The sequence below is a fragment of the Erithacus rubecula genome, assembly GCF_903797595.1.
Source record: "Erithacus rubecula genome assembly, chromosome: 24".
Lineage (NCBI taxonomy): Eukaryota > Metazoa > Chordata > Aves > Passeriformes > Muscicapidae > Erithacus > Erithacus rubecula.
Window position 1 is genome coordinate 2593100 of NC_136676.1, and position 22404 is coordinate 2615503.

Sequence of the window (22404 nt, forward strand, 5' to 3'; positions counted from 1 at the left end):
AACAAGAATTTAGGGGTTGCATGGTCACAGTTTTTTATACAAGTGACAGACTTGATTCAGCTGCTGTCAGAAGGGAAATAAAGCCAACGACCCGAACTGATGCACAAAAAGACAAATCAATGGCAACAGGAACTTTAAAAAAATCCCTGTACCTGCCTAAGAAAGACTTAGGAGTAAAGAGGAACACAGGCAAAGTGTTTACATTTTGATGTAATTTATTGGCACAAAAATATGCAAATACAACATGGCATCTAAACATGGCTACTCTGTTGTATTTTGTGCATTGTTTTTAATATTTTTAATTCATAAATCATAACTTTATCTTCACTCTCATGTTTAACAACCATCATTTTCTGGTTCAAGTTACAACCAGTTCTCCCTCCCACCTGCCTCCTGTGCCAAACCCTAACTTTCCCTAGTTATTTCCCAACACTGCTTTTTAACTCAGACACTGCAGGAGGCTCCCAAGTGGTAAATACCACCAAGTGGTATTTATTTGTACCCTGCATGGAGTTTGCCACTGATCACTCTGCACAGAGCCATCCTGACTTTGCTCAGCTCAAGGTTTTCATATCTTGGATGTGTTCAAAACCCTGATCTAGTCAGAACACAAATCCTGAACTAGTGTAATGAGTGGATAGACAATTTCCAATTCTGGGGCAAGAATCAAGTTTGATAAGAAGGTACAGGAGGAAATAATGGTAAAATTCTACTTCTCTTTCCTTCCAGTTATGCAGCTCCCCCCAAATCTAAATGAAGCCTCCTGCACAAGTGCATTTAGCTCACTGCACCCACATCAACAGGAATGACCAGGGCAATAATTAATCTGCAAGTTACTTAGTTACATTGCCAAGTGAGTGAAAACCCGTATAGTTATTTTCAATGGATCTCCAGTTCCCCAAAGACAAAGTGGAACCATAGACATCTGTGGTACAATCAGTCTTCACTGTCCTGGAAACCCAAATCAAGTGTTGTGTTTCAGACAGCTTGTTTTTCCAACAGCAGCTATACATTGGCTTACACCAACTTTTAATATACAATAACTCTGTTCATTTACATTTAAAAATATTTGACAAAGGCTGTATTTCAGTCCAACGTTCAATTTGTGTTTGTAGAAGAGCAAGTTTGGAGTGAAAAAGCCTCCAGAATAAAAGGCTGTGCATACTCTGGAATCTCCTGTTACCAGAAAGGACACCTAAAGAAAATAAAGATATAATGTTGATTTGCATGTAGTTTCACAAAGGCAACACTGAGAAGGACTGAGATTCCATACAGAACTAGGCACCATTTGAGCACAGGTGAAGTTGCCAGATATCTTTACCACTTTTAAACATTTGCAGGAAAGAGATCTATTTCCTGAAGCATAGCTCTAAGTCACCTAACTCTCAAAATGACACTAAATCAACTTTGTTTTGTTCTTCAGTATAACTGAAAGCACTGACCACCACATTCCTTTTTTTCAAACACTAAAAATGTAAAATCCTTGTTATTACTTATAACAGCAAATTCCCTAGAGGACTGCCTATGGCACTGCCATGGGCTTGCAGAATCTACCAGATCAGATGCAGTATGTGGTAAGGCTCCTACAAATAACTAACCACACAACTGAGGCTCTCTTTAGCAGTTTTCTGCTCAGACTATTCCACAAGTTTTGCAAGGTTAGCTGAGTGACAAACTCACCATCCAATGTAGCACTGGCACAGGTTCTCATGAGAAGTTGCTTGTTTAATGAGCAGTTCTACTTGTGTGGGGACATCAAGAGTTTCATCATGAGAGAAGTCTCGACCTTTGAAATTAAAGGATTAAAAAAGTCATTAAAGGAGTCATGAATCCTGGTCCTAATCCCTTATAGTACATTATCTGGCAGGTGGGGAGTAGTTTCTTATAAACTTTAAAAGTGTAAAATTTTGCAATTAAATGCTTAAAAACTAGATGCCAGGACAGTAGAAATTCACCTTCCACTAACAAGCTAATGCATGCAAAATATTAAGTCTTTGTAATTACAAACACCTGCGTACTTTTCAGATCAGACTTACTTGTATCTAAATGCAGGCACAGTACTTAGGTTTTGGACAAAACCAGGAAAATTGCCTCATCCACTTAATCAAAATATGTTAAATTAAAGGATTAACATAAAATACAAACACTAAGGATAATGCTGATCCATCAGATTTGATGTTTCTTTTATATAAACATAACTACATGCTCACCAGTGAGCTTGTCTCGAACCCTGTTGATGATCTGAATTGCCTTCTTATTTAGAGCTTCTGGCTTCACCAGACCATCTCCTACTAAAAGACAGAAATAGGACACAGAATTAGGTCTTCATCTGAACAATAAAAACATATGTACTGCTGTTAGATGTGCCCTTTCCAAGTACCATTTTGAGTGCAAACCTAGATGCACTTTTTATAGATACAACTCTTTGTGGGAGTTGAGAACACAGATAATTTTATGCTGACAAAAGCTCTGTCTGTCCCATCTCATATTAATGCATTGAGATCATGATAAAATTTTCTTATCTAAGAACAGTTTCTGAATCAGTATAGAAACAACAGTGAAACTTACTGAAGGAATGGATGGATTCAGGCACTGTGGTTCCAGTTTTTTTATGGGATGTCTCACCCAATTCCACACTGTCCAACATTTCTATTGAAATAAAACATGGAAGCAAAAAAGCATAAATGTGAAGCTAAAAAGCAGGTGAAAAATTCTTCTGGAAACATTAGCAAGAGTGTTAATCAGCTAATTTGAAAAGCATATTTGTGACATTTATCATCTTTTCTACTCACCTACTGACTGACTGGCTGAGTAGGAGTCTGTCCTTGTTCGTGAGCGTTTATTGCCCTTTGTATTTGCTGCAAGAAAAAAGGAGTGGGAAAGCATGAACTGGAGTTTTCAGTGTTTCAGAGCAAATTTGTCCACAAACAATCATCTGAAAATAATTTCCATCTCCTGATCACTGCTGTAATTTCATATTAAAATCCCTAAAACTGTGTGCACACAGAAATAGCACCTCAAACGAACAGTTTGATCAGACTGTTTGAAGACTGGATTTCAGGCTTCTGGATTTCTTTTATGAATATTCTGTTGCTGTCAGTATTTTATCAGGATCACTTACTGTCCATCAACCTCCAATTCAATAAGGGATCATACACAAAGGCTTCCAGCACAGCCATGACACTGTCCTTGTGTTCACGCAGCACTTCCATCACTGTGTGACAGGTGATTCTGTAGTTCCCATCAAGGCCTGTCACCTTTGGAAGAAAAAAAAGAAGTGAATCAACAACTGCTTTGTTCACTCTGCAACTCCAACTCAACACTCAGTAAGTAGCTTTGAACTAGAGTTGACTACACTTTGTTCATTAAGAGAACGAGACACACATTAATTACAAACTAATAAACTCTCTTCTCCATGAGGAAGATCTTTGTAAATCACTATGCAACTGACTCTGTCTGGTTGATACAAACAGCTAATTGAAATGGGAAACTAAAGGAAGGCCTAAGAAATTGGAGGAATTTCAGGGCAGTTTATTTCCTAACTAAAAAGTTGCTTTCTACTGTAATGTACTGCAGGTATTACAGGAGATATTTTAACTTGCAGAAAATGAAGCTGAAATATTAACACCCCTGGTTCTTAAAGAGTGGTAAAGTTTAGCCACACCAAAAAATACAGGAGAACAGAGAAATGGTTGCAATTTTCTCTAGGAACAGTCCCATCCATATCAGAGGGAAAGCTTACCTCCATAGCATTTGTCAGCATCCTTGTTAATCTAAATGGAATTTTCTCAGGGAACTTTTCTCTTGTCATTGCAACCTAAACACATGATGATGGAGAATAAGTAAATTAATAGCTAACTTACTTTTAAAAAGTTATTAAGTACTGGGATCTTTTCCCTACAATCTTGAAGATTTTATTCCAAATAGGAAATAAACTCACAGCTTTATATTCCTCAGTTTTCACAAATTACTGAGAGAAGCTAAATTATTAACTTGGTAATAAAGAGAAAACTCAAGCATGTGGCCAGCAACATAGACTGCCTATCAGCAGCTTAAACTGCTCCAATAAATTTCATGGAAATGATGTTAACACTTCTTTGCTGGTTCCAGTGGTCAGCTAATCCCCAAGATATACTTTCAAGATAAAGTGTCTATTAAAGTGCCTGTAGGCAAAGGGAGGCTCAAAAGAGAGCCAAATGATTTGCCCAGGATTAGACTCCAAGGTCAGTTTGTCCTGGCTTATAGATTAATTTCTGTTCCTTCTGATACTCCATGTGAAGTATCACTGAGAATGTCAGGTCCAAATGCAAAGGCTTACCTCAAAACAGTCCCCAAAGTCAATATGCAGGATCTTTCCACTCAATCTGTCTAACATCAGATTGGAAGGGTGTCTTTGGTGAGGGAGTGGGAGAAAAAACAGATTATCAGAGACAGACCATTACAAAAAACCACAGTCAATCACAGCAGCTCCAGTCTGAAAATACATTTATCTTCATGAACAAGAACAGCCAGTGCTAACTTGCTTGTCTGAGATCTTCAGTCTCAGGATGAACAGGAAACCTTCCTGACAATGCATCTGTCACATTACATTTGTAATAACCCCTCAGGAGTTAGAGATCTTCTCACCTTGGAAGATAAATATCTCCTGGACAAGAATGATCAGTACAGTTCTTGGGATATGATTGTTCATGAATGTTTATTTTTCAGTTAGAATAAATTTTTCCACTTGTTTTATGTTTTTTTCACTTCTTTTAGTGTAGAAAAATGTAATGCACTATGCTGCACTTGAAGTAACACAAATCTTTTTACCAGTAACAGAGAAAAAAAATCAGACCAGCAAAACTACAGTGCTTTATTCATGCTTATATTTCCCAAATTTGTTCAATTCAATTTTCAAAGGTTTATAATTTCATGTTAGAGACTTTAAAGTTCAGAAATAAGAGCTCTTGTTATTAAAACATTTAAGGGTTTAGCTGTTTTTGCATTACAGATTTAAAATCTAATATACATTGTCTTCAGAAGTATTTTGGAAGTTATATTGTTAATAAAATGGATGGAGATAGATTTCCCATTTTGTGAAACAGCAAAATTAGAACTAGTGGTCTTTAATGTAGTTCCATATGTATTAATTTCAAAAAGGAAGAAAGTCTAATTTATACTCAAGGTACACAAACTGCATCTCTTACCTGCCCTGCTGAGAATAACAGCAGCATAATTATGACCTGAAAGATGGTACCACTGCAACCCAGCAGTAACCACAATGGAAGATGCTATCACAAGAACACATTCAAGGAATGAACTGACAGGCCTTCACAGTCTGTGCTTTTAAACAAAAGAAACCTTTACAGCTTTTCTTACCTGTCCCCAAGGCCCAAAATGTACCCAACCATTGACATCACAGCCAGGGAACGGGTGTAATTTGTTCTTCTGTCAAACCATACCTGCAAGTGGAGACAAAACAGAAAAAGCCAGGCAGGTATATTATATTTCAGTTTATATTATAATTGATGCATTAACCAGTTGCACTTTGCCCAAAGCAGAACTATGATATGCTTAAGTCTAGTACTTTGTAAGTTTGAGGTGGTTCAAACACTCTGTGCCTTTGAATTAGATGTCCAAGTTATTAAGAGAATATATCCTGGGGCTTCTGCTTTTCTCTCCCCTGCAGAGTATATGGAGACTAAAATCTCCAGTCTTGTGCTTTGCCCTTGTGCTCTGAGCCTTGTAAGCCCCTCACATGGGGATACATGTTCAGATTCATGCTCTGCAGTGATTCAGCTGGGGTTTAGGACAAATAAACTCCATCTCTCACTCATTCTGCAGAGAAGATAATTGCACACTCTGCTCTTCAACTTGTATTGAACTCACCTCTGAGCTTGGACTTTTCAACCACAGCAGTTTGGCAAGGTCATCCCCAGCTGTGTTATTGACAGCATGCTCAAATACTTCTACTTTTTGCATCAGAGTCAGGTGGTCATAGTCTGGAGCCATCTATAATTCAGAAGGGATATTCAGCAAATTAAAAATCCACCTCCAGTAGCCTCTGGTTGTACTGTGAAAAACACAGTAATCATAAATAATTTCATATCAAGCTTATACTTAAATTAAAATTATTTGTAAACTGACCAGTATGTTTCAAACACAGTGAGATACTCAAGCAAAAGTGAAGAATTCTTTTTAAATGGGACAGGAAATGATTTAACATCCAGCCATTTAACTAAAAAACTGCAAAGGTAAGTATTTTTCAAAAACCATTATCCAAGTAAGTCTTCTGGGCTGGCAAACACTTTCCTTTTTGGCAGGAAAATTCCAAATTTTTTAGTAGTGTTCAGTTTCCCCAGTCTAATTCTGTCCCTGCTGCTTAGACACAGCAGCACAACACCTTGTATGAGACACATCACAGTCATGCAAAATTCCAAACACATATCAGTCACCAGATGGCAACAACCTGTGGTCACTGCTAAAACTGGAAAGGAGAACCAAACATATGACGAGCTATAACTCTTATCTAATATTTTTAATTTATTGTAACAATCAGAAAAGAGGCAGAGGAGGAAGCCTTGCACCATTTCCCTTCATTAAGACACAGGTGTGGTAAAAGAAAGAAGCAGAAGCTCTGCAGCTTGCCCCTCACCCTCAGCATGATGCGGTGCTCGATGTTGAGCAGGATCTTTTTCTTCTCCCTGTAGTCTCTGATGAGGGCATGCAGTGTGTCACAGTGGGGCACCCAGCCAATTAAGCCTGAATTTGTAGACAGTGGAATAACAGCATATCTCTGGATGCTATGGGAAAAATGGAGAATCACAGCTCAAACTGTTGTATATTGTAACTTACCAGATTTTAAGATGCTTAAAACAACTACTGTTAAATCTGATTCTGGTCCAAATTGTCAATAGTTGCTTTGCTTGTCTTTTCAAACAGACTGCAAACACCTTTTTTTGCAGAGATTGTTGCCAGATAATCTACAGACAAGCTCAAAGTTTACATGGTTTTCACTAAAAGGCTGTTTTCAGTAGGTACATGTTATATCACCCATGGTGATCTGTTATTTGCACATGATATTTGATGTGTTCTTGCTTGAAAGGCACTGCCAGAATTGCACTCTGACTTTCACCAAGCTGTTTAGTGACTATAATAAAAAGTCTCTAGCAAAAACCCATTCTCAGGCATCTAAGGCAATGCTCAAGGTGTATTGAAATAGGCATTGCTTCAAAGACCAGAACAATTACAAGATAGGACTTCAATTAAATAAAACAAACAATCCACTCAGATACATTTCCTCCATGTTTGAATTATATGAATGCTGTTTTCTTTCTAATTAACTTAGCTCCAAGATTTGCCATTTCTTCACAAAAGAACTGCTTGTGTCAGGTTTACTTGCAAAGCTGCACCTGTGTAAGGAGTCACACATGGGGAAGCACTTTCAGTGATTACCCAGAGCACACACCTGAGGTTTTTACGAAGGGAAGTTGGGTCATTTGCCAACAGAGTGTTGACCAACCCAAAGAGCTGCATCACTCTTTCATCTTGGCGAAGGTCTTCATGACCTTTCAGAAGGAATACAAACTCATGCCCATTGCTTCCTGCAAAAGAGTTAGTGCACAAAAGTTTATTTTTATTGAACAAACAGACAAGAGTAAACACACATGAACCCAAAACCTGGGAAACGTGGCAGTCAGACCGACTAACAAAAACCTCACCTGAAAGGAAAGGCTGGAGATGATTCACCAGGTAAATATATACTTTGAACTAAGAGCAACAACTGTTGAAATACTGGAATAAGAAAGTGAAAACTGCTCTGTCTCACCCATTAATGTCAGCTTCCTGGGCCGCTGCTTGGAGGTGATGACCTGCAGGGAGGGTGCAATGGACTGAATCCGTATGATGGGCTGGTTGGGATCGTACGTCCCTGGCACTGCCAACTCCAGATCCCGGCACATCAGGAGTTTTGGTGACACATACTGTAGTTCCAAAGAAGTGAGCTACCAAAACCAAAAGAAATATAATACATTAGAATTTCAGTTCAATCTCACAGAAGCATCTGAAGAGTTCATGCTGTCAAGGCACCTAAAACAGTTCAGGCAGTTTCCAGTACTTCAGGTACTTGCAGGAAGTGCTGCATGAACACCAAATTTGCAGCAAACCCTGTGTAGTTATTTCCAGAATACTGAGCTAACATGTTTTGAATAACCAGAAAACACAAAGGCTGGTATTGACAACTTGCACTGTAAGACCCACAAAGGTTTGAATCTCCCCTTCACCTGTGGCAGCTGCTTTGAGATCCGTCGGAACACGTGATAATAGAGATCCCAAGCCTGAGTCAGGTCTTTGACATTTCCTGATTTCATATACTTCCTGCACCACTCTTGAGCTTCCATGAGATCTCTGCCATAGGCCTAGGGATTAAAACAACAGAAAAAAGAATTTCAATATGTAGTGTAACGGGTTAACCACTTAACACAAAGAGCATCAAAGTATTTTTTCAAATTGCACTACAAATACTTGATCTCACATTTTTATAGCAGATCAGAATTAAAGATCCAGAAATTCTTGGATCTAAGATCTGCATTGAATTTATCAAACAACACTGCTCACAAGCAGATTTCATTATAGGAGGCAACTGAATGCTTAGAATCACCCTTCAACAGGAGGCTTACAAGTTCAGTGGATTCTCTGTTATCTCTGCTAGTGCTTACTGTGAAGAAAGCAGAATAATTAACTGCAGAGCAGTCACTGTTTTCCAGTCCTTATCTGACATCCTGATAGAGGTGTCTGGGCAATTGGGACTACCATGGCCTCTTATAGTCACCAAAAGTGACACAGATCTGAAGATAAACACCAATAATGAATCTGCAGCTAACACAATGAGTCCCAAGACATTCACTTTTTGTGTTAAATGGCAAAGGTTCTTGTAACACATCTGGCAGGTGGCTGTCCTGAAGAACAGCCTCTTGGCCATTTGCTGATACCTGATTGAAGGATGTCTCCTTTAAAGTCTGAGGCCCTCTCTCCATCATTGCATGAAGTGGTTCCAGAACCTCAAACATTCCCTTTACATTTCTTTCTCCAAAATACAGACGAGATGCTTCTTCCAGCCCTTCATGCCACATCTCGTGCCATAGGATGGCCACACGAATTAGCTCTTCACTCACCTGTTTTAGAACAGAAAAAAAAGATTAAATGCCTAAAGAAATCCCTGGGACTATGTCCTGACTTAAAACTGCAAAATTCCTTTCTTCTCTAATGCTTTGAAATACATGTTTCTGGCAGCCAGAGGGAGCCACAAGAGCTACCACAGTGATGGCACATTTTTTTCTGTAGAAGCTGACCAGGCTTTTCTCAGCTTATTTGTTACCTCTGAAATTTTCTACATCCTTGTGCAGCTTGGCCTGAAAGCATTATTTTTCATTTATTCATAAAATCCTTTATGAAATTAATTACATTACTCTTTCCATGCTATGCTCAGTGAGTTTTGTTTCTACTTTCCATTAAGCAAAAACATGTCTTTATGGAACAAAGGTTTTCCATGTATTTCTTCTCTAAATTTATTCATAAGGAAATACAAAAGCTCAGTGTGTGAAATATTTAAAAATGAAAGCATTCTCTGAAAATTATACTAATACAGTAACTTGTACTAGTTGCAAATACCCCAAATAAATTACACTTGAACAGAAACAACAGTGAATTTTGTACTATTATAAATGACATACAACCATCCAGCACAACACACTTAATGCTGCACTGAGCACTCACCATCATTGCCTGCTGCACCAGAGTGTTGCTGTGCTCACACATGTTTTTCAGGATCTTATTTGCAGCATTGTGCCGAGCAGTGGTCGTAGATTTAGAAGCCACAGTCAAAGGATAGATCAAAGCCTGCAAGGGATAGCAACCAATAATATTTTAGAACCCCACAGTAGAGGTACATGAATTAAAATAATTAGCAAAGCATTATCAAACAGCAGCCTTAGGGATAACAGATAGAAATCCACTACTGAAAGTCTTCTGATCCAAAAGGCTGGCAAGGCTTCAATTCACTGAATAGCAGAATGACATTGAGAGCCTCTTTCAAACTAGAAGAACAAAAATAGGTTTTAGGATTTTGTGATATTCCACATTGTGGAAAGAATTTTAGATAAAACCTGTAGTGTAGGTTCTTAGTTGTCACATAAAGACATTTAAGGCAATTTGCACTACCCAGCAGACATTAAATCCATTAGACAAAGAGTTCTTCCCAGGCTGCATGGCTCATTCACCTCTTCCCATTTTTATGTGAACAGCAGCAACAGAAATTGTTCCATCCTCACTGTCATCACTGGCTGTGACCTCCAGTGCAGGCAGGAGTGACAATTCCAGCTCTAAGGCAACACTCACCTGGGGATGGTAGCGCCCAATGTCCGTGAGCAGCTGATGAATGAGACGTCCCACCAGAGGCCGAGGGGTGTCAATCCTGGCAATGAGCTGAGGGATAACCTAGGAGTAAGGAAAAGGAGAATAAACACTCCTGTCACCTCATGTGTTCAGTGCACCAGCTCTTCTGTCCTCTCCTAGAGACCTCACAGCCTCCAAGAAGCCCACCACTCATTGCTGAGTTGGTCAGAGGGTAACACAAGGTTCCAAACAGAAGTGTACAACAGCTCAATCAGCTCATAAGTATTCTGTGCTAAACTGTCACATGATCCTACTATATAAATATGCATCTTGAAGTATAATGCTTAAGTAAGAAATAAAGTGTTTTTAAATTTAATTACAAGAATCATTCTACAAGGCAATCCTCAATCAGATCCTGAACTACATTAGAGCAGGACAGTGGTGTTTTATACTTGATCACCACTGAATGCACATAATTTTAATTTAAAAATTTTCATTCTTTCTTATTAATATGCTCAAATCTGCATATAAATATATAAACATCTCTCATTTTTCTGCTCAAGATACTTGTTATATCAGTTATAGACTGTACTGCACACTGTTCTCAGCACTCACCTACAGAGGATTGTTTGGCAAGGGATCATAATGGATATCATGCAGCAAATCCCTAAAGTCCCCCAGAACTGGGATTTCTCTTTGAGTTATTTACCTGCAGCCAAGTGTCTATTTGGATTGCCTTGACTCCTTCTACCAAGGCCTCATTCACATCAGGCCAATGACCATAGTCAAACCACAGAGTAAGGACTCTGAAAAAGAGAAATACCTTTGCTAGGAACAAAGAAATGAACATACAATCAAAACATAACAAAATACACCAACCAACCAATAAAACCCCACCACAAAAACCCCAAACAAACAAACAGACAAACATTCCAACCCAAAATCCATTTACAAACAACTTTTCTTCCCAGAGCCCTCAGACAGCAGGGATAATCCAGCTAACAAAAATTAGCCTGGACCAAAGCACTCACTTAATTCAACCATAACAACAAGGAGCAGAAATGTGTTCTGCCTAATCTGAAACCATGTGCTCTTATCAGCTGGATTTCATCTCCTGGGTGCTTTATGATGTACCTTAGAGTGTCTTGTAGGTTGTTTCCTCGAGACAGAGAAATGGATCTGAAGAAACCCTGGACAGCAGGGACTGTGTACATCAAGAGGGTCTTGGATAAATCCTTTTGGAATTAAAATTGCTCCATTAGTTCTATGCAAGCACATCAGCCCACATGAATGCTAAACTCAAGAAGGGGAAATAGGAAGAAATATGTGGAAATATAGACCTAATCCTCATTGTAGCTGATTTCTGCTCCTACTCTTCACCAGATATGTTGCTCCTAGAATTTTGTTTTGCTTGACTACACAAAGGTCTTTCCTGGAAGGGAAAATGCTGTGAAGTGGTTTTATACTTTGGTTTGTTTGCAAAGCTATGGACAACAAACAGACTAAAAACTACCACCTTACTATAACTGGTAAATAAAAGAGATTCCTCAGTCTTCCATGAGGGGCCTGAACAGCAGAATTTATTAATGCACTATATCACCCATGACAGCCACTTCAGTCTCCACTTCAGCTCACAGCTAATAACCATTTGCATTAATCCAGCCCACACCATTTTTCTGTGTGTAAGCAGTAAGGTGAAGAGGCAGGAGGGAGGTACCTCAGTGACTTTTTTCTGCACTGGGGATGGGATGGGGCTGTTCTCAGTGCTCTCTGCATCACTCTCACTGTTGCTGCCCTCGGTGTTGGCGCTGGTGATGCTGGCTCCGCTCGCGTGACGCAGCTTCTTCTTCTCATCTCTGGCCTGGTTCTGATGTTTATAGTGAAGCACTGCTTCAAAGTTCATCACTGCCCAGGCATGCCAGGCCTGCCAACAGCAAAGAGCAGAAGTCAGAAGGAAGATGACTCCTTTCTGCACCAGGCACTTCCTAATTGTTAGATATAATCCAACCTTTCTGTGTCTGCAAACAACAGCAGTAGGTAATACCCTGCAGATAACACAATGCCTTGATTTCTCTAATGGCTTGTAATTTGAACTGTCTTATTATCTTAAATAATATCATGTTCAGTTCTTGGCCTGGAACTCCTTGTTGAATATTAAAGCAAATGAGCTTCCTACCAAATATTAAATTACATTTGCATATACCTTAATTTTTCAAAGGCTAAAATAAAAATTAGTATTTAAGGACTCGGGGATGTGTAATGGGAAAAAATCTAGGAGATGGCTGCCCCAGAGAAGATCTGGCACCAAATATTAATTGAAGTATCACAACTCTGAAATCAAAGGCTCTTTGGAGAATTAGCAGCAGGGCTACTTTCCTTGTTCAAGTATACTGACTGAGAACAAGTTAAATTTTTTCATTTTCTTTCTCCTTCATTGCTAACTGATAACAGGAGAGAGTCTCAAAAGCAAGAACAGAAACTGAATTGTGGCCTAGTTTTACCAACCACATAAAATTCTAAACAAGAATCTCATGGTTGCATTGGGGCACTTTCTCTGTTTTTTGGTTCTGTTTTCTTTTATTAACCCTGCTGGAAGTAACAGGGTAGACAGTAATAGATCTTCCAATGAACACCTTCCTCTCCTGCAGTATGGCATTTGATAAAATTTATCTGGGAATTTTTCTGCACAACCTTGTACCAGTTGCGGTCGTGCTCCGTTGCAGCACTGTAGTATTGCAGGACTTTGGGGATGGTGCTCTCATTGATGCCTTGCAGGTTCAGCTGCCACTCACCCAGTTTCAGGAAACACCTAGTTAAGCAAAGAGATTATTAATTCAAAACCTAAAATGAAGACAAAGCCTCTGGATTAAAAGGTCAACTTGCTATCTGGAGTCTAAAAGATATTTCATATGGTGAATCCAGTCAGGAAGCCTCTCCTGCAGGCTGGATTCAAGATTAAAAACACCTTCATCTTGCTTGTAGTGTGGAACTAACTAGATGAAGGTTTAATTTAAGAGGAAAGGTGGGGATCGAACTTTTTTCCTCATCTGTATGAGTTATAAAATAAATGTAAGAAGTAGGTAACAGCAACACTGAAAGACTTTATCAATGTGTGCTGATAAAATGCACACACGTGCTGGTGAGCTGCACTGAGCACCATATGAATGAACCTTCTGGGGAGAACACTGACAAACAATGGAAACACAGAGGAGCTGTTCTTCCCCCAGCCAGAACCCCATTAAGTCATTCCCTCCTAGAGGAAAGGAAAAACAACATATTTTTACTGCAGCAGGGTGGGGCTGCACAAAACTTAATACTCTGCTCGCTCAGCAGGCTTTAAATGCCACAGTTACATGGCTGTCCTTTCTGTACTTTGAGTTTTCCAGAAAGCATTGTGCAAGACAAATACTGTATGCAAATCATTACCAATTTGTTATCCATTATAGTCACTGAAAAAATAAGACAGTGCCTCATAAAAGCAAATCAAGTGCACACCTTCCTTCTAAAAAAGCAAACCTTCAATAGAAAGCACTATGCAATTTTTAATTTAAACTGAAAAAAAACCAAATCTGGCACCTAGAGATACACAAAGAAAAATGGAGAAAGGGTTTTTAATGCAACAGTATTATAAGAGACCATCCCATGCCAGGCACCTCCTGCCCAAAGCAGTGCTGTTGTGCTTGGCAGCCTGTGTACTTAACACAGATGTGCCAGGCATGTGGGAAGTGTTTCTTTCCTAGGGACCAAATCTCCTGAAAAGCAAAGAAACAGACAAGCTGAGAGCTCTACCTTCTGCCAGCCAGCCACAGGGCTGGAAAAATACAACCAGGAACCAGCAATAAATACAAGCTTGTTTAGGCTGATGTATAACACTTATAACATACATAACAATGACATTTACTGAACATTACATGGTAGATAAGAATGTAATACCAAAGCTAAATGAGAAATCCTGTTTAATCAAAGCATGGGCTTTGTCTGAAAGCTGCAGGGAAAGCCTTCAGTTTCAGTAAGAGCTAAAGGGTGCCCAGGAGCCTGTACTGACCGTGCCATGAGCTTATGGAGCTCCTGCTTGTGCTGCTGGTCCTCAGTGGCAATGGCATGCTGAGCCTGCTGCTGCATGGTCTGCACAAAGTGCTGCATGTGCTGGAATGCATCAATCTGCAAAGGGATGATGGAGGCAGTGAGGGCCACAGGGCTTAAATAGAACTTCTCAAGGGAGGAAAAGAACGTGGAAATTATTTTCAAAGAAATAAAAAGATATGATTTTGTTTTCTTTCAAAGCATTTTAGCTACTGACATCCCTTTAAAGCTACTTTACACTTTAAATATATCCAAATAAATGAAGAGGTTAGAGATTCTTGTTGTCTCTGAAATTGCTAAACTGAGGAACTAATAATTGCATCCTTCTGATACCAGGCACACATTCACTGTCATACAGACAGAGAGCCAAAGGTATGACTGACCATAACACAAATTAATTCTGCCAAAGCAACAAGGTCACCTGTACAGGGAGAAAACTTCAACACAGAGAATGTGCTGTTACTGTCCACACAGTGTGAGATACAGAGATATCTCATTGCAGCTGAGCATCAACCAAAACTGGCAATTGCAACAATCAAATGTTTACAGCTTACTATAAACTGTATCTGACCAGGACAATATAATATGCTATGACCAGACCAAAAAAAAAAAAAAAAAGAGACAATTTGACTAAATAGTGCCTGAAGGAAAACTTGCAGCTTCCTGATCTTCCCTCCTAACCTTTCAGCTTTGGCTAGGCTTGAAGTATACACCATGGGACATTGAGTTGTTTCAACAAATCAAAATCTACATTTTTCCTAAGGTTATTGAAGAAGTACAAATGTGCATTAATCTTTTGCCAGGATATTACACAAGGTAGTAGTGCTAAAACAACTTGCACTACGAAATTCTGAGGGAAAAAAAATCTTTTTAAAATTCCTTGGAAAGAATTCTGGGGTAGGAAAACTGAAGCATAAAGATTTAAGAAAACAGTATGCACGCTTCACTGGAAAGAATTAAAGAGTAAAGCTCCTGCAATCTGCAAGGTCATTTCAGGTTAGGAACTGCAGAATATGCTGCTAGAAGCCTAATTTACTTCTGTGTATCTACAGGAATGAGCTATGTTAGAGACAAGAACCACCTGAGCTCAAATGCCTCATCTATCCTGTTCAAATGTCAGCATGCACAACTCAGTGGTGAGGAAAAAAGAGTATTAGCCCAGGGTGAAATAAAAGAAAGGATCACACTCATAACATTCATGTGGTGCATTCCACAGCTGGTAACCTAGACAGAAGGGACTGGGGGGGCTGTGTGTGTAAATAACAATCTTATAAACAGCTATGCTAGATATCTATTAAAAATAGACAAAATATATTGCCAAACAGTATCAGTACAGAATGTTATAATTTTATTATGTGCCCCTCTCATATCTAGACACACCCAACAATCTGCTTTTCAGTTTCCATTAATATTGAAAACTGATAGCCATAAACTGACAGATGGAGCACTTAAGACTGAAAACAGTAAGTTTTCCAGAACAACTGAATTCCTAAGTTTGTATGCATCCTTTTTATGGGATATGGCTTAGAATGCAGCTGCTGGCAAGGGTCCTTGTTAAAAGAAATGTAATAGGGTTTACTTATCCATTTTTATTTGTTTTTTAAGAGAAGACTGTTGTGGAGCTCTGCAAGTACAGTATGGCTGGCTTCTTTCTAGATGCCAGCTTCTTTCCTGCTGGATGTGACAAGTGCCAAAACAGCAGTATTGAAAATATTTTAGGTCAACAAAGGAACCTTGAACTGCTGAGCTAGAAAAAATGATCATTTCCCACATACCAGCCTTCATCAACAGCTTATTACTCAGGATAACAAACCAAGTGAGCACACAGTTACATAAAACTACACACATCACCAGGTGTACCTATGTATTATTTCTCTACTTTGGTATCAGTTTTCCCCCATCTCCATGGGCTCCCCTTATTCTTGCATCAGTTAATTTTGGAGTTCTCTCACTCCCTTAATCTTTGTCCCTGCCCTCATTCTGCTTTCCACCACTGCACCAGTGTCCTGCATCATGTTGATTTATTTCTTGAACCCAAGTCTCTGTGTTTTCCTCACAGAGACAAGCAGAGACCCCACATACTTCTGGAGTCATTTACTGAAGATGGTAAGAGGCAATTTCACTGTGTTACAGTGCCAACAGAACAGGGCCTCAGCAACAGCTCCTTCCTTCTTTCTTTTTATGCAAATAAAGAATAGTTAGTTGTGGCAATGTTCCCACAGCAGTGGCTCTGCTCCAGTGCTGGCAATCCCAAAGGCAGAAATAGAAAAAGAACAAAAAAGATGTGGCAGAATATGAGGATAAATGGAGGCTTTAATGTATATTAAAAAAAAGGATAACTTATCCAGTCTGGAGCTTATTGGATTTGATTATGTAAATTCTCCCTGTGTTGCAATGTCAAAAACATTCACCCTGGGCTCTCTTGAGCCAAATTGTTCCCATGACAAAACTCCTGACTTTCAGTTAGAAATTTCTGATAATCTCTTGAGTAAAAATCAGTTCTGCTCAGCAACTAAGTGCAAACTGCTCAAGACACTTCTAAAACTGGTAATAACCCCCCCTTTACTTCCCTCTTTCAGCATGTAACCCTGACCACAGGTACAGTGTAGAGACCTGCCAATCCAAACAGTGGATGAAAAGTCAAGTAGCAAACCTACACAGGACAAAAGACCTACTATTCACTATTAATCTTGGCTGCATCCTTTGGGTACCAGCTACTGGTTTGGCAAAAATAATCTTTCCATACATGAAATAAAATTAGGCCCAGGTTTTCTCTGCCTTACAGAGTTTTAAAGGAAATAAAAAAATTATTATCTGAATAACAATAAGGAAAGGAATTAATTACTCTCTTTTAGAGGTGCAAAAATAAAACCTCCAGCCTTGCCCTTGTAGTGTGGGGGACATGAAGAGTTAACATGTGGCATTGCACAGAGGCTGAGCAGGGAAGGCAAGCCCTGCCTTGCTGTCCTGTACCTTCCGGGCACTCTTCCACATGTGCTTCATGTAGGCATAAGTCACTTGGGGGTGCACTGTTGGCAGTGGGTGATCCAGCTGTCGAGAGGGATCTACTCCCAAGAGCAGCACAAGGGTCTTGTGGGCCAAAGCCTGGGAAGTGGAAAAGAGAAGAAGTAAGTTAAAACAAGCTCGTTGTTATTTCCAGCTTATATTGCTTCAGAATTGCCCAATATTGAAAAAATGCATCTGACCCTTCAGATAGAATACAGACACAGCAGGACTCATAGGAACACCACATGATAAACCATATGTCTTCCTTCGGATCAGAGCATTAGATTCTCATTTCAGAAGTCACAGAAAGTGTAAAGTCTCTGTTTCAAGTATTTGGTGATAAATTTTGTGGTGTTATGCTCAACAGCAACATCACATTTTAGATTTGACTCCTTGCTCTAGCAGAGAGAGCTGTTACTAATAATCTCCAGTACTGCATACAAACTTCCAGTTATAGCATGCAATAAAAAATTGGTCCAGGGGCTCTCAGGTATACCATCAATCCCACAAAAATAACCTTGGCTACGAGCATGAACTTTTTTAGCATTTCAACAATTTCTGGCTACTTTCTTCCTCAGAGGAGAGCCCATCCCACTTGGGCAATGAAAGCATTTAGGAATGCCCAAGGCTGAAGCAGCACACCAAAGCAAATCATCTGAAAACCTGCAGAAGAGGACAGAGCCTGACAATGCTCACCAGCCTCCCACTCTTGCCACACAAGCTGGCATACTTGAGCCAAGTTCTCATGTCCTCATGAGGATTCACAACAAGAGACCGGACCATCAATATCCTCTGCCAGTCCTCCACGATTCTCTGACAGCCCTGAGAGGAAAAACAGGGGACAGCTTGTTAGGGTTTGGTCTGCAATGTACTGGACAGTCTTGATTCAGAATCTGAAGGGACTTCCATCAAGATGGAGACTTCTGTGCCCATAATTCACAGCAGACTGATATCAGGGACTGTCTATTTGTTTAACACTGCAGTGCATGAAGAAGGTTCAGTCCCTGACTCACAATCTGCAGGCAGCTTAGTGCTTGCAGTCTAACAATATCATCTAATAGAAAAAGGAGAAAAGCTCCTAAGCTGAAATGCATCCAAGAATCAAAAAAACTCTCCATACAATTCCAAAGTGAGTCAAAGTGTCTTTCAAAGTGCCTTTCAAAGTGCCTTCTCCACCTATTTTTGGTTTAAATCTCAACATGGAAAAGGTAGAAAACCAAATGGTTGCAAATATATTTCTGTTATTGCCCTTTTTCTTTTCCTTGCATGTATTGCTTTTGGAGGCTGGCACCTCTAAACTGATTTTCTGCCAGAAACTGCAGCTCCAACTGCTGTGCTGCTTGTGCAAGCACTGTCTGGTTCTTGTAGAGGCACAACCCTGTCAGAGCAGGATGAGTCTATATTTCAAACATTCAAGGACACTACACAGAAGTAGAATTGTGGAAGGAACCATTACAACTAAATCCATGGTGCTTGATATGGTGGCCAAGCAGAGGGTAACAGTGATGCTCCAGAGTTTCTGCTCAGCCAGAGACTACTTGCTTTTGAGGTAAACAAAACATTTCCCAATGGCAGCAAGTACCTTAGCACCAAAAAAGTTATTCTTTCCCCTTTTCTCCTAAGTTGAGGATTGGGAATTTAGGCAGAGCTTGTTCCTTAATACCCAAATAAACTTCTTCCAACAGGCATAAAAAAACACCTATAAAACATTCAAGAACTGCATGTACTGCCTTCAGGACTATAAAAAGCTGTATTCAGACATCATGCTTCCTGCCACTTCAGTTTCTCTATCCCAGTGGAATGGTCTTGAGCTTTTCCAGTCAGGAATGCAGATGGGAGATGAAAAGCTTTGTCACAGTTTCCCAAACAGCTAAAAAATATACACCAGGCTTTTATAAGGTGGCAGATTATAGCAGTGCCTGTGAAGAACTCTGCACAGGGAAAAGTTCTTCCTTTGGGCAGCATTTGACCTTAATTATGTCCTTTTTTCTTGCCCTTCTCTTGCAGGAATCACCCACCTCTTTAAACAGCATTCCTATATGTACTACTGCATGTGAGGATATTCACTTTCACTGTAGGGATGCTTCTTGTAAGGAAATAGTGACAAATATTTGTCTGATTTAAATTTTCAGAGGTACCTGATGTTTAGAGTAAGACAGGCACAAACTTCTCTTTTAATACAGGAAAATCAACATTGCTAAAGGTCTCCTCTGAAAGGTCAAGGTTAATCATAGCATCATTTAGATTGGAAAAGACCTTTACAATTATCAAGTCCAACCATAAACCTAACACTGCCAATTCCACCACTAAGTAATGTCCCTAAATGTTACCAATTAGCTGGAAATGTTCTTGTAAGAGGTCCAAAAGGAACAGGATAACCTTTTATTTTACAAGCATGTGAATCCTCTGACCAGTTTTCCAACATTTGGAGAGAATTCATTTCTTAAAATGCAGCCAGCCAGGTAAAGAGTTCAAACTAGCCTGATCTAAACCAGTATTTCCAGATGTAATCCAATATTGAGATAAGCAGCCTTGGGGATGTTCCTAGTGTCTCTCTGCTGTACATATCTATTTCAAGGCTTAGTTCACCCTTTGAAAGTGTCTTTTGAGCTGAGACCTCAGGAACATTAACCTGAAAAAAAAAGCCCAAACCAAAACCCCAGACAACCAGGACAAACCCAAAGGAGATGGAGCATGCAGCCATGTGAGCATGGATGTTTCTGGGGTGGAGAGAGACATGGAAAGATGTGCTGAACCACCTCTCTAAAGGAAGCTGGTCATGGCAGCCCATCAGCATCTCCATCCCTGCCCTTCCCAGGGATGTACCTGCAGCCTTTCCCACCAGATCTGGCGGATGATCTCACGGCGCTCTGGGACAAGTTTGTACTGGATAACCTCTTCCAGCTCTGACAGCATCTGGCAGGATACCATAGCCTGAAGGGAAAAATCACATTCCATCCCAATCACTACAGAACAAATTCTGTAATTAAGGAACAGTATTTTGGCATCAAAATCTTAACTACATAGGCTGCCCAAGAGATAAAGGACCAACTGCTATATACTGTTAAATGACCTGCTGATCCAAACTCCTTAAAGATCAATTCTCATTTCTTTTGAGGGGCTGGACCTCACTCTACTTTTATTTTGTCCTAAAGTTGTATTTCTTACCTGAAAAAAGGCATTTAGCTGGTGGGCCTACAGGTGCTGTGTTTGAGACAAGCACTACTCTGAAGTTTTATGCACTTTTAGAGACAGTCTGAAGCAGCAATGAGGGAAATGAAGGCTGAGAGCTGCACTCACCCCATAGGCTCGACTGTAACTCTCCCCTGCCATGGCAGTCAGCTCAGCATCCAGCAGGTCTCTGGCTTTGTCAATGCACTGAAATACAACAAGATATTGGAGCAAAGGTAGTGTGCTTTATCTAGAGTCAACTGTTGGAACTGTTCAGCTGTTCCATCTCATGAACAAAGCTGGCATTGTTCTCATTCTCCAATAAGAACTAGGAAAGGATCTTATAAATAGAGAGATTTGACAAGAAAAGTGTCCAGGGCATATACAAGGGAAGTCAAGGGAGCTTCATTCATCACTTGCACAGTTGGAAGTTTGTCTTCCTAGAAAATCAAAGTTTGCAGTATTTCTAATCCTACTGTAATTGTAGAGATCATCATTAACAATGTTTGTAGAGAAAACACTAAAAATATTTTAGTGCAAGAGAGTTGGTTACAAAAAAGAGCCTAAAAATGTCTCTTGATACCACACAAGGAAAGAAAATAGCTTTCAGTGTTTTACATAACCCAGCAAGATTTTATGAATTTTACAGGACAGCAAATTTCATTTCTCATCCTCAAACTAAGACAGGCTCTTCAAGCATGAAATAAATCCTGCTCTAGTTCTAGTCATTATATAATCTCTCACCTATAGCTTTTCATGTTCAAAATGTTAAAGGTTAATCACAAACTCTACCCTTCTGAATGCCTGGTTAATTTTACTGTGCACATCATCCAAAAATCTATGTACGGGTTTTGACAGCACAGATTGAATTACTCCTTTATCTAAGCTGGCAAGCCAGCACAGAATTCTGAGAAATGGGACTGGAGCTTCCTTGGAAAGTAAACAACACATTTGACATCTACAGAGTTGCTCTGCAAATCTCCTCTGTGACAAACAAGCATTACAAATACTCTGTTTAAAATAATCATTCCTTGCCTTGGTATCTCAATCTAAGATCTGAGATTTATGAGTGCTACCAGAAAAATTAAGATTGTTGTACATGATATATGTGAGTACTTCACTAAAAAAGCTGTAAGAGACAGAAGTGCACAAAAAATCCATTAGGAATCTTCCAAGTGTCTCAGGCATTCCTGGCAATTTACAATCAGTGTCTTGTAGAACAGAACTTCTGCTGGGATAATCCTTGTGTCCTGCCTGTCTAGAATAGAGGCACAGAAGTAAAAAAAAAAGCCAAAAAATGACTAAGGCATTCTTATGTTATACAGCACTGGACCACTACTGTCTGTTAATACATTCACTGCTGTTTCTGGAAATAGAGGTTAAGATCTTATCACCCAGGACTAATATACCCATGGAAAAAAACATTATTGGGCAATTCATAGGTTATAGCCAACTGCTTTACTACAGTCTGTTTTTCCATGAAACTCTGGAGCTTAGAACATCTTAAACCAGGTTTTGGGATACCACCAAGGAAGATAATTACTTGCTGAGCCAGTGAGAAAAGGTCTTGATGCAGTGCCAGTACAGCCCTGTAGAATGCACCATCATGGGTGTCCCTGGGGATCATGCAGGTATATTCCTCCATGCTGTCCCACTGACCTGCAGAGACACAGATACCTCAGTAGCACCACAGCCTTCCCTGCTGCTGTGGGAACACAACAGAGCTATGATGTGGTGCTCAGATAATCAGTGCCTAGGCCTCAGTGCTGTGTG

General features: G+C 39.7%; 2 protein-coding genes across 4 annotated transcripts in view; one reads left to right on the forward strand and one right to left on the reverse strand.

Annotated features, from left to right (window-relative positions):
* UBIAD1 (UbiA prenyltransferase domain containing 1) overlaps positions 1 to 22404 on the forward strand; it is a 423268-nt gene that overhangs the window by 353819 nt on the left and 47045 nt on the right. The window lies entirely within an intron of this gene.
* Positions 198 to 22404, reverse strand: part of MTOR (mechanistic target of rapamycin kinase) — a 62942-nt gene continuing 40735 nt past the window's right edge. For all 3 annotated transcript variants that reach the window (XM_079326064.1, XM_079326062.1, XM_079326063.1), the window contains 27 exons: positions 22175 to 22290; positions 20761 to 20838; positions 20287 to 20394; positions 18157 to 18282; positions 17428 to 17559; positions 14417 to 14532; positions 13063 to 13180; positions 12089 to 12295; positions 11506 to 11606; positions 11081 to 11177; positions 10375 to 10473; positions 9754 to 9876; positions 8970 to 9152; positions 8262 to 8396; positions 7808 to 7982; positions 7448 to 7583; positions 6635 to 6782; positions 5869 to 5991; positions 5359 to 5441; positions 4319 to 4391; positions 3743 to 3817; positions 3122 to 3257; positions 2793 to 2858; positions 2569 to 2649; positions 2211 to 2291; positions 1681 to 1786; positions 198 to 1195 (listed from right to left, as the gene is read on the reverse strand). In XM_079326064.1, coding sequence (XP_079182190.1) covers positions 1180 to 1195; positions 1681 to 1786; positions 2211 to 2291; positions 2569 to 2649; positions 2793 to 2858; positions 3122 to 3257; positions 3743 to 3817; positions 4319 to 4391; positions 5359 to 5441; positions 5869 to 5991; positions 6635 to 6782; positions 7448 to 7583; positions 7808 to 7982; positions 8262 to 8396; positions 8970 to 9152; positions 9754 to 9876; positions 10375 to 10473; positions 11081 to 11177; positions 11506 to 11606; positions 12089 to 12295; positions 13063 to 13180; positions 14417 to 14532; positions 17428 to 17559; positions 18157 to 18282; positions 20287 to 20394; positions 20761 to 20838; positions 22175 to 22290 — 3038 coding nt within the window. In that variant the 3' untranslated portion in view covers positions 198 to 1179. The remainder of the gene's footprint in view (positions 1196 to 1680; positions 1787 to 2210; positions 2292 to 2568; positions 2650 to 2792; positions 2859 to 3121; positions 3258 to 3742; positions 3818 to 4318; positions 4392 to 5358; positions 5442 to 5868; positions 5992 to 6634; positions 6783 to 7447; positions 7584 to 7807; positions 7983 to 8261; positions 8397 to 8969; positions 9153 to 9753; positions 9877 to 10374; positions 10474 to 11080; positions 11178 to 11505; positions 11607 to 12088; positions 12296 to 13062; positions 13181 to 14416; positions 14533 to 17427; positions 17560 to 18156; positions 18283 to 20286; positions 20395 to 20760; positions 20839 to 22174; positions 22291 to 22404) is intronic.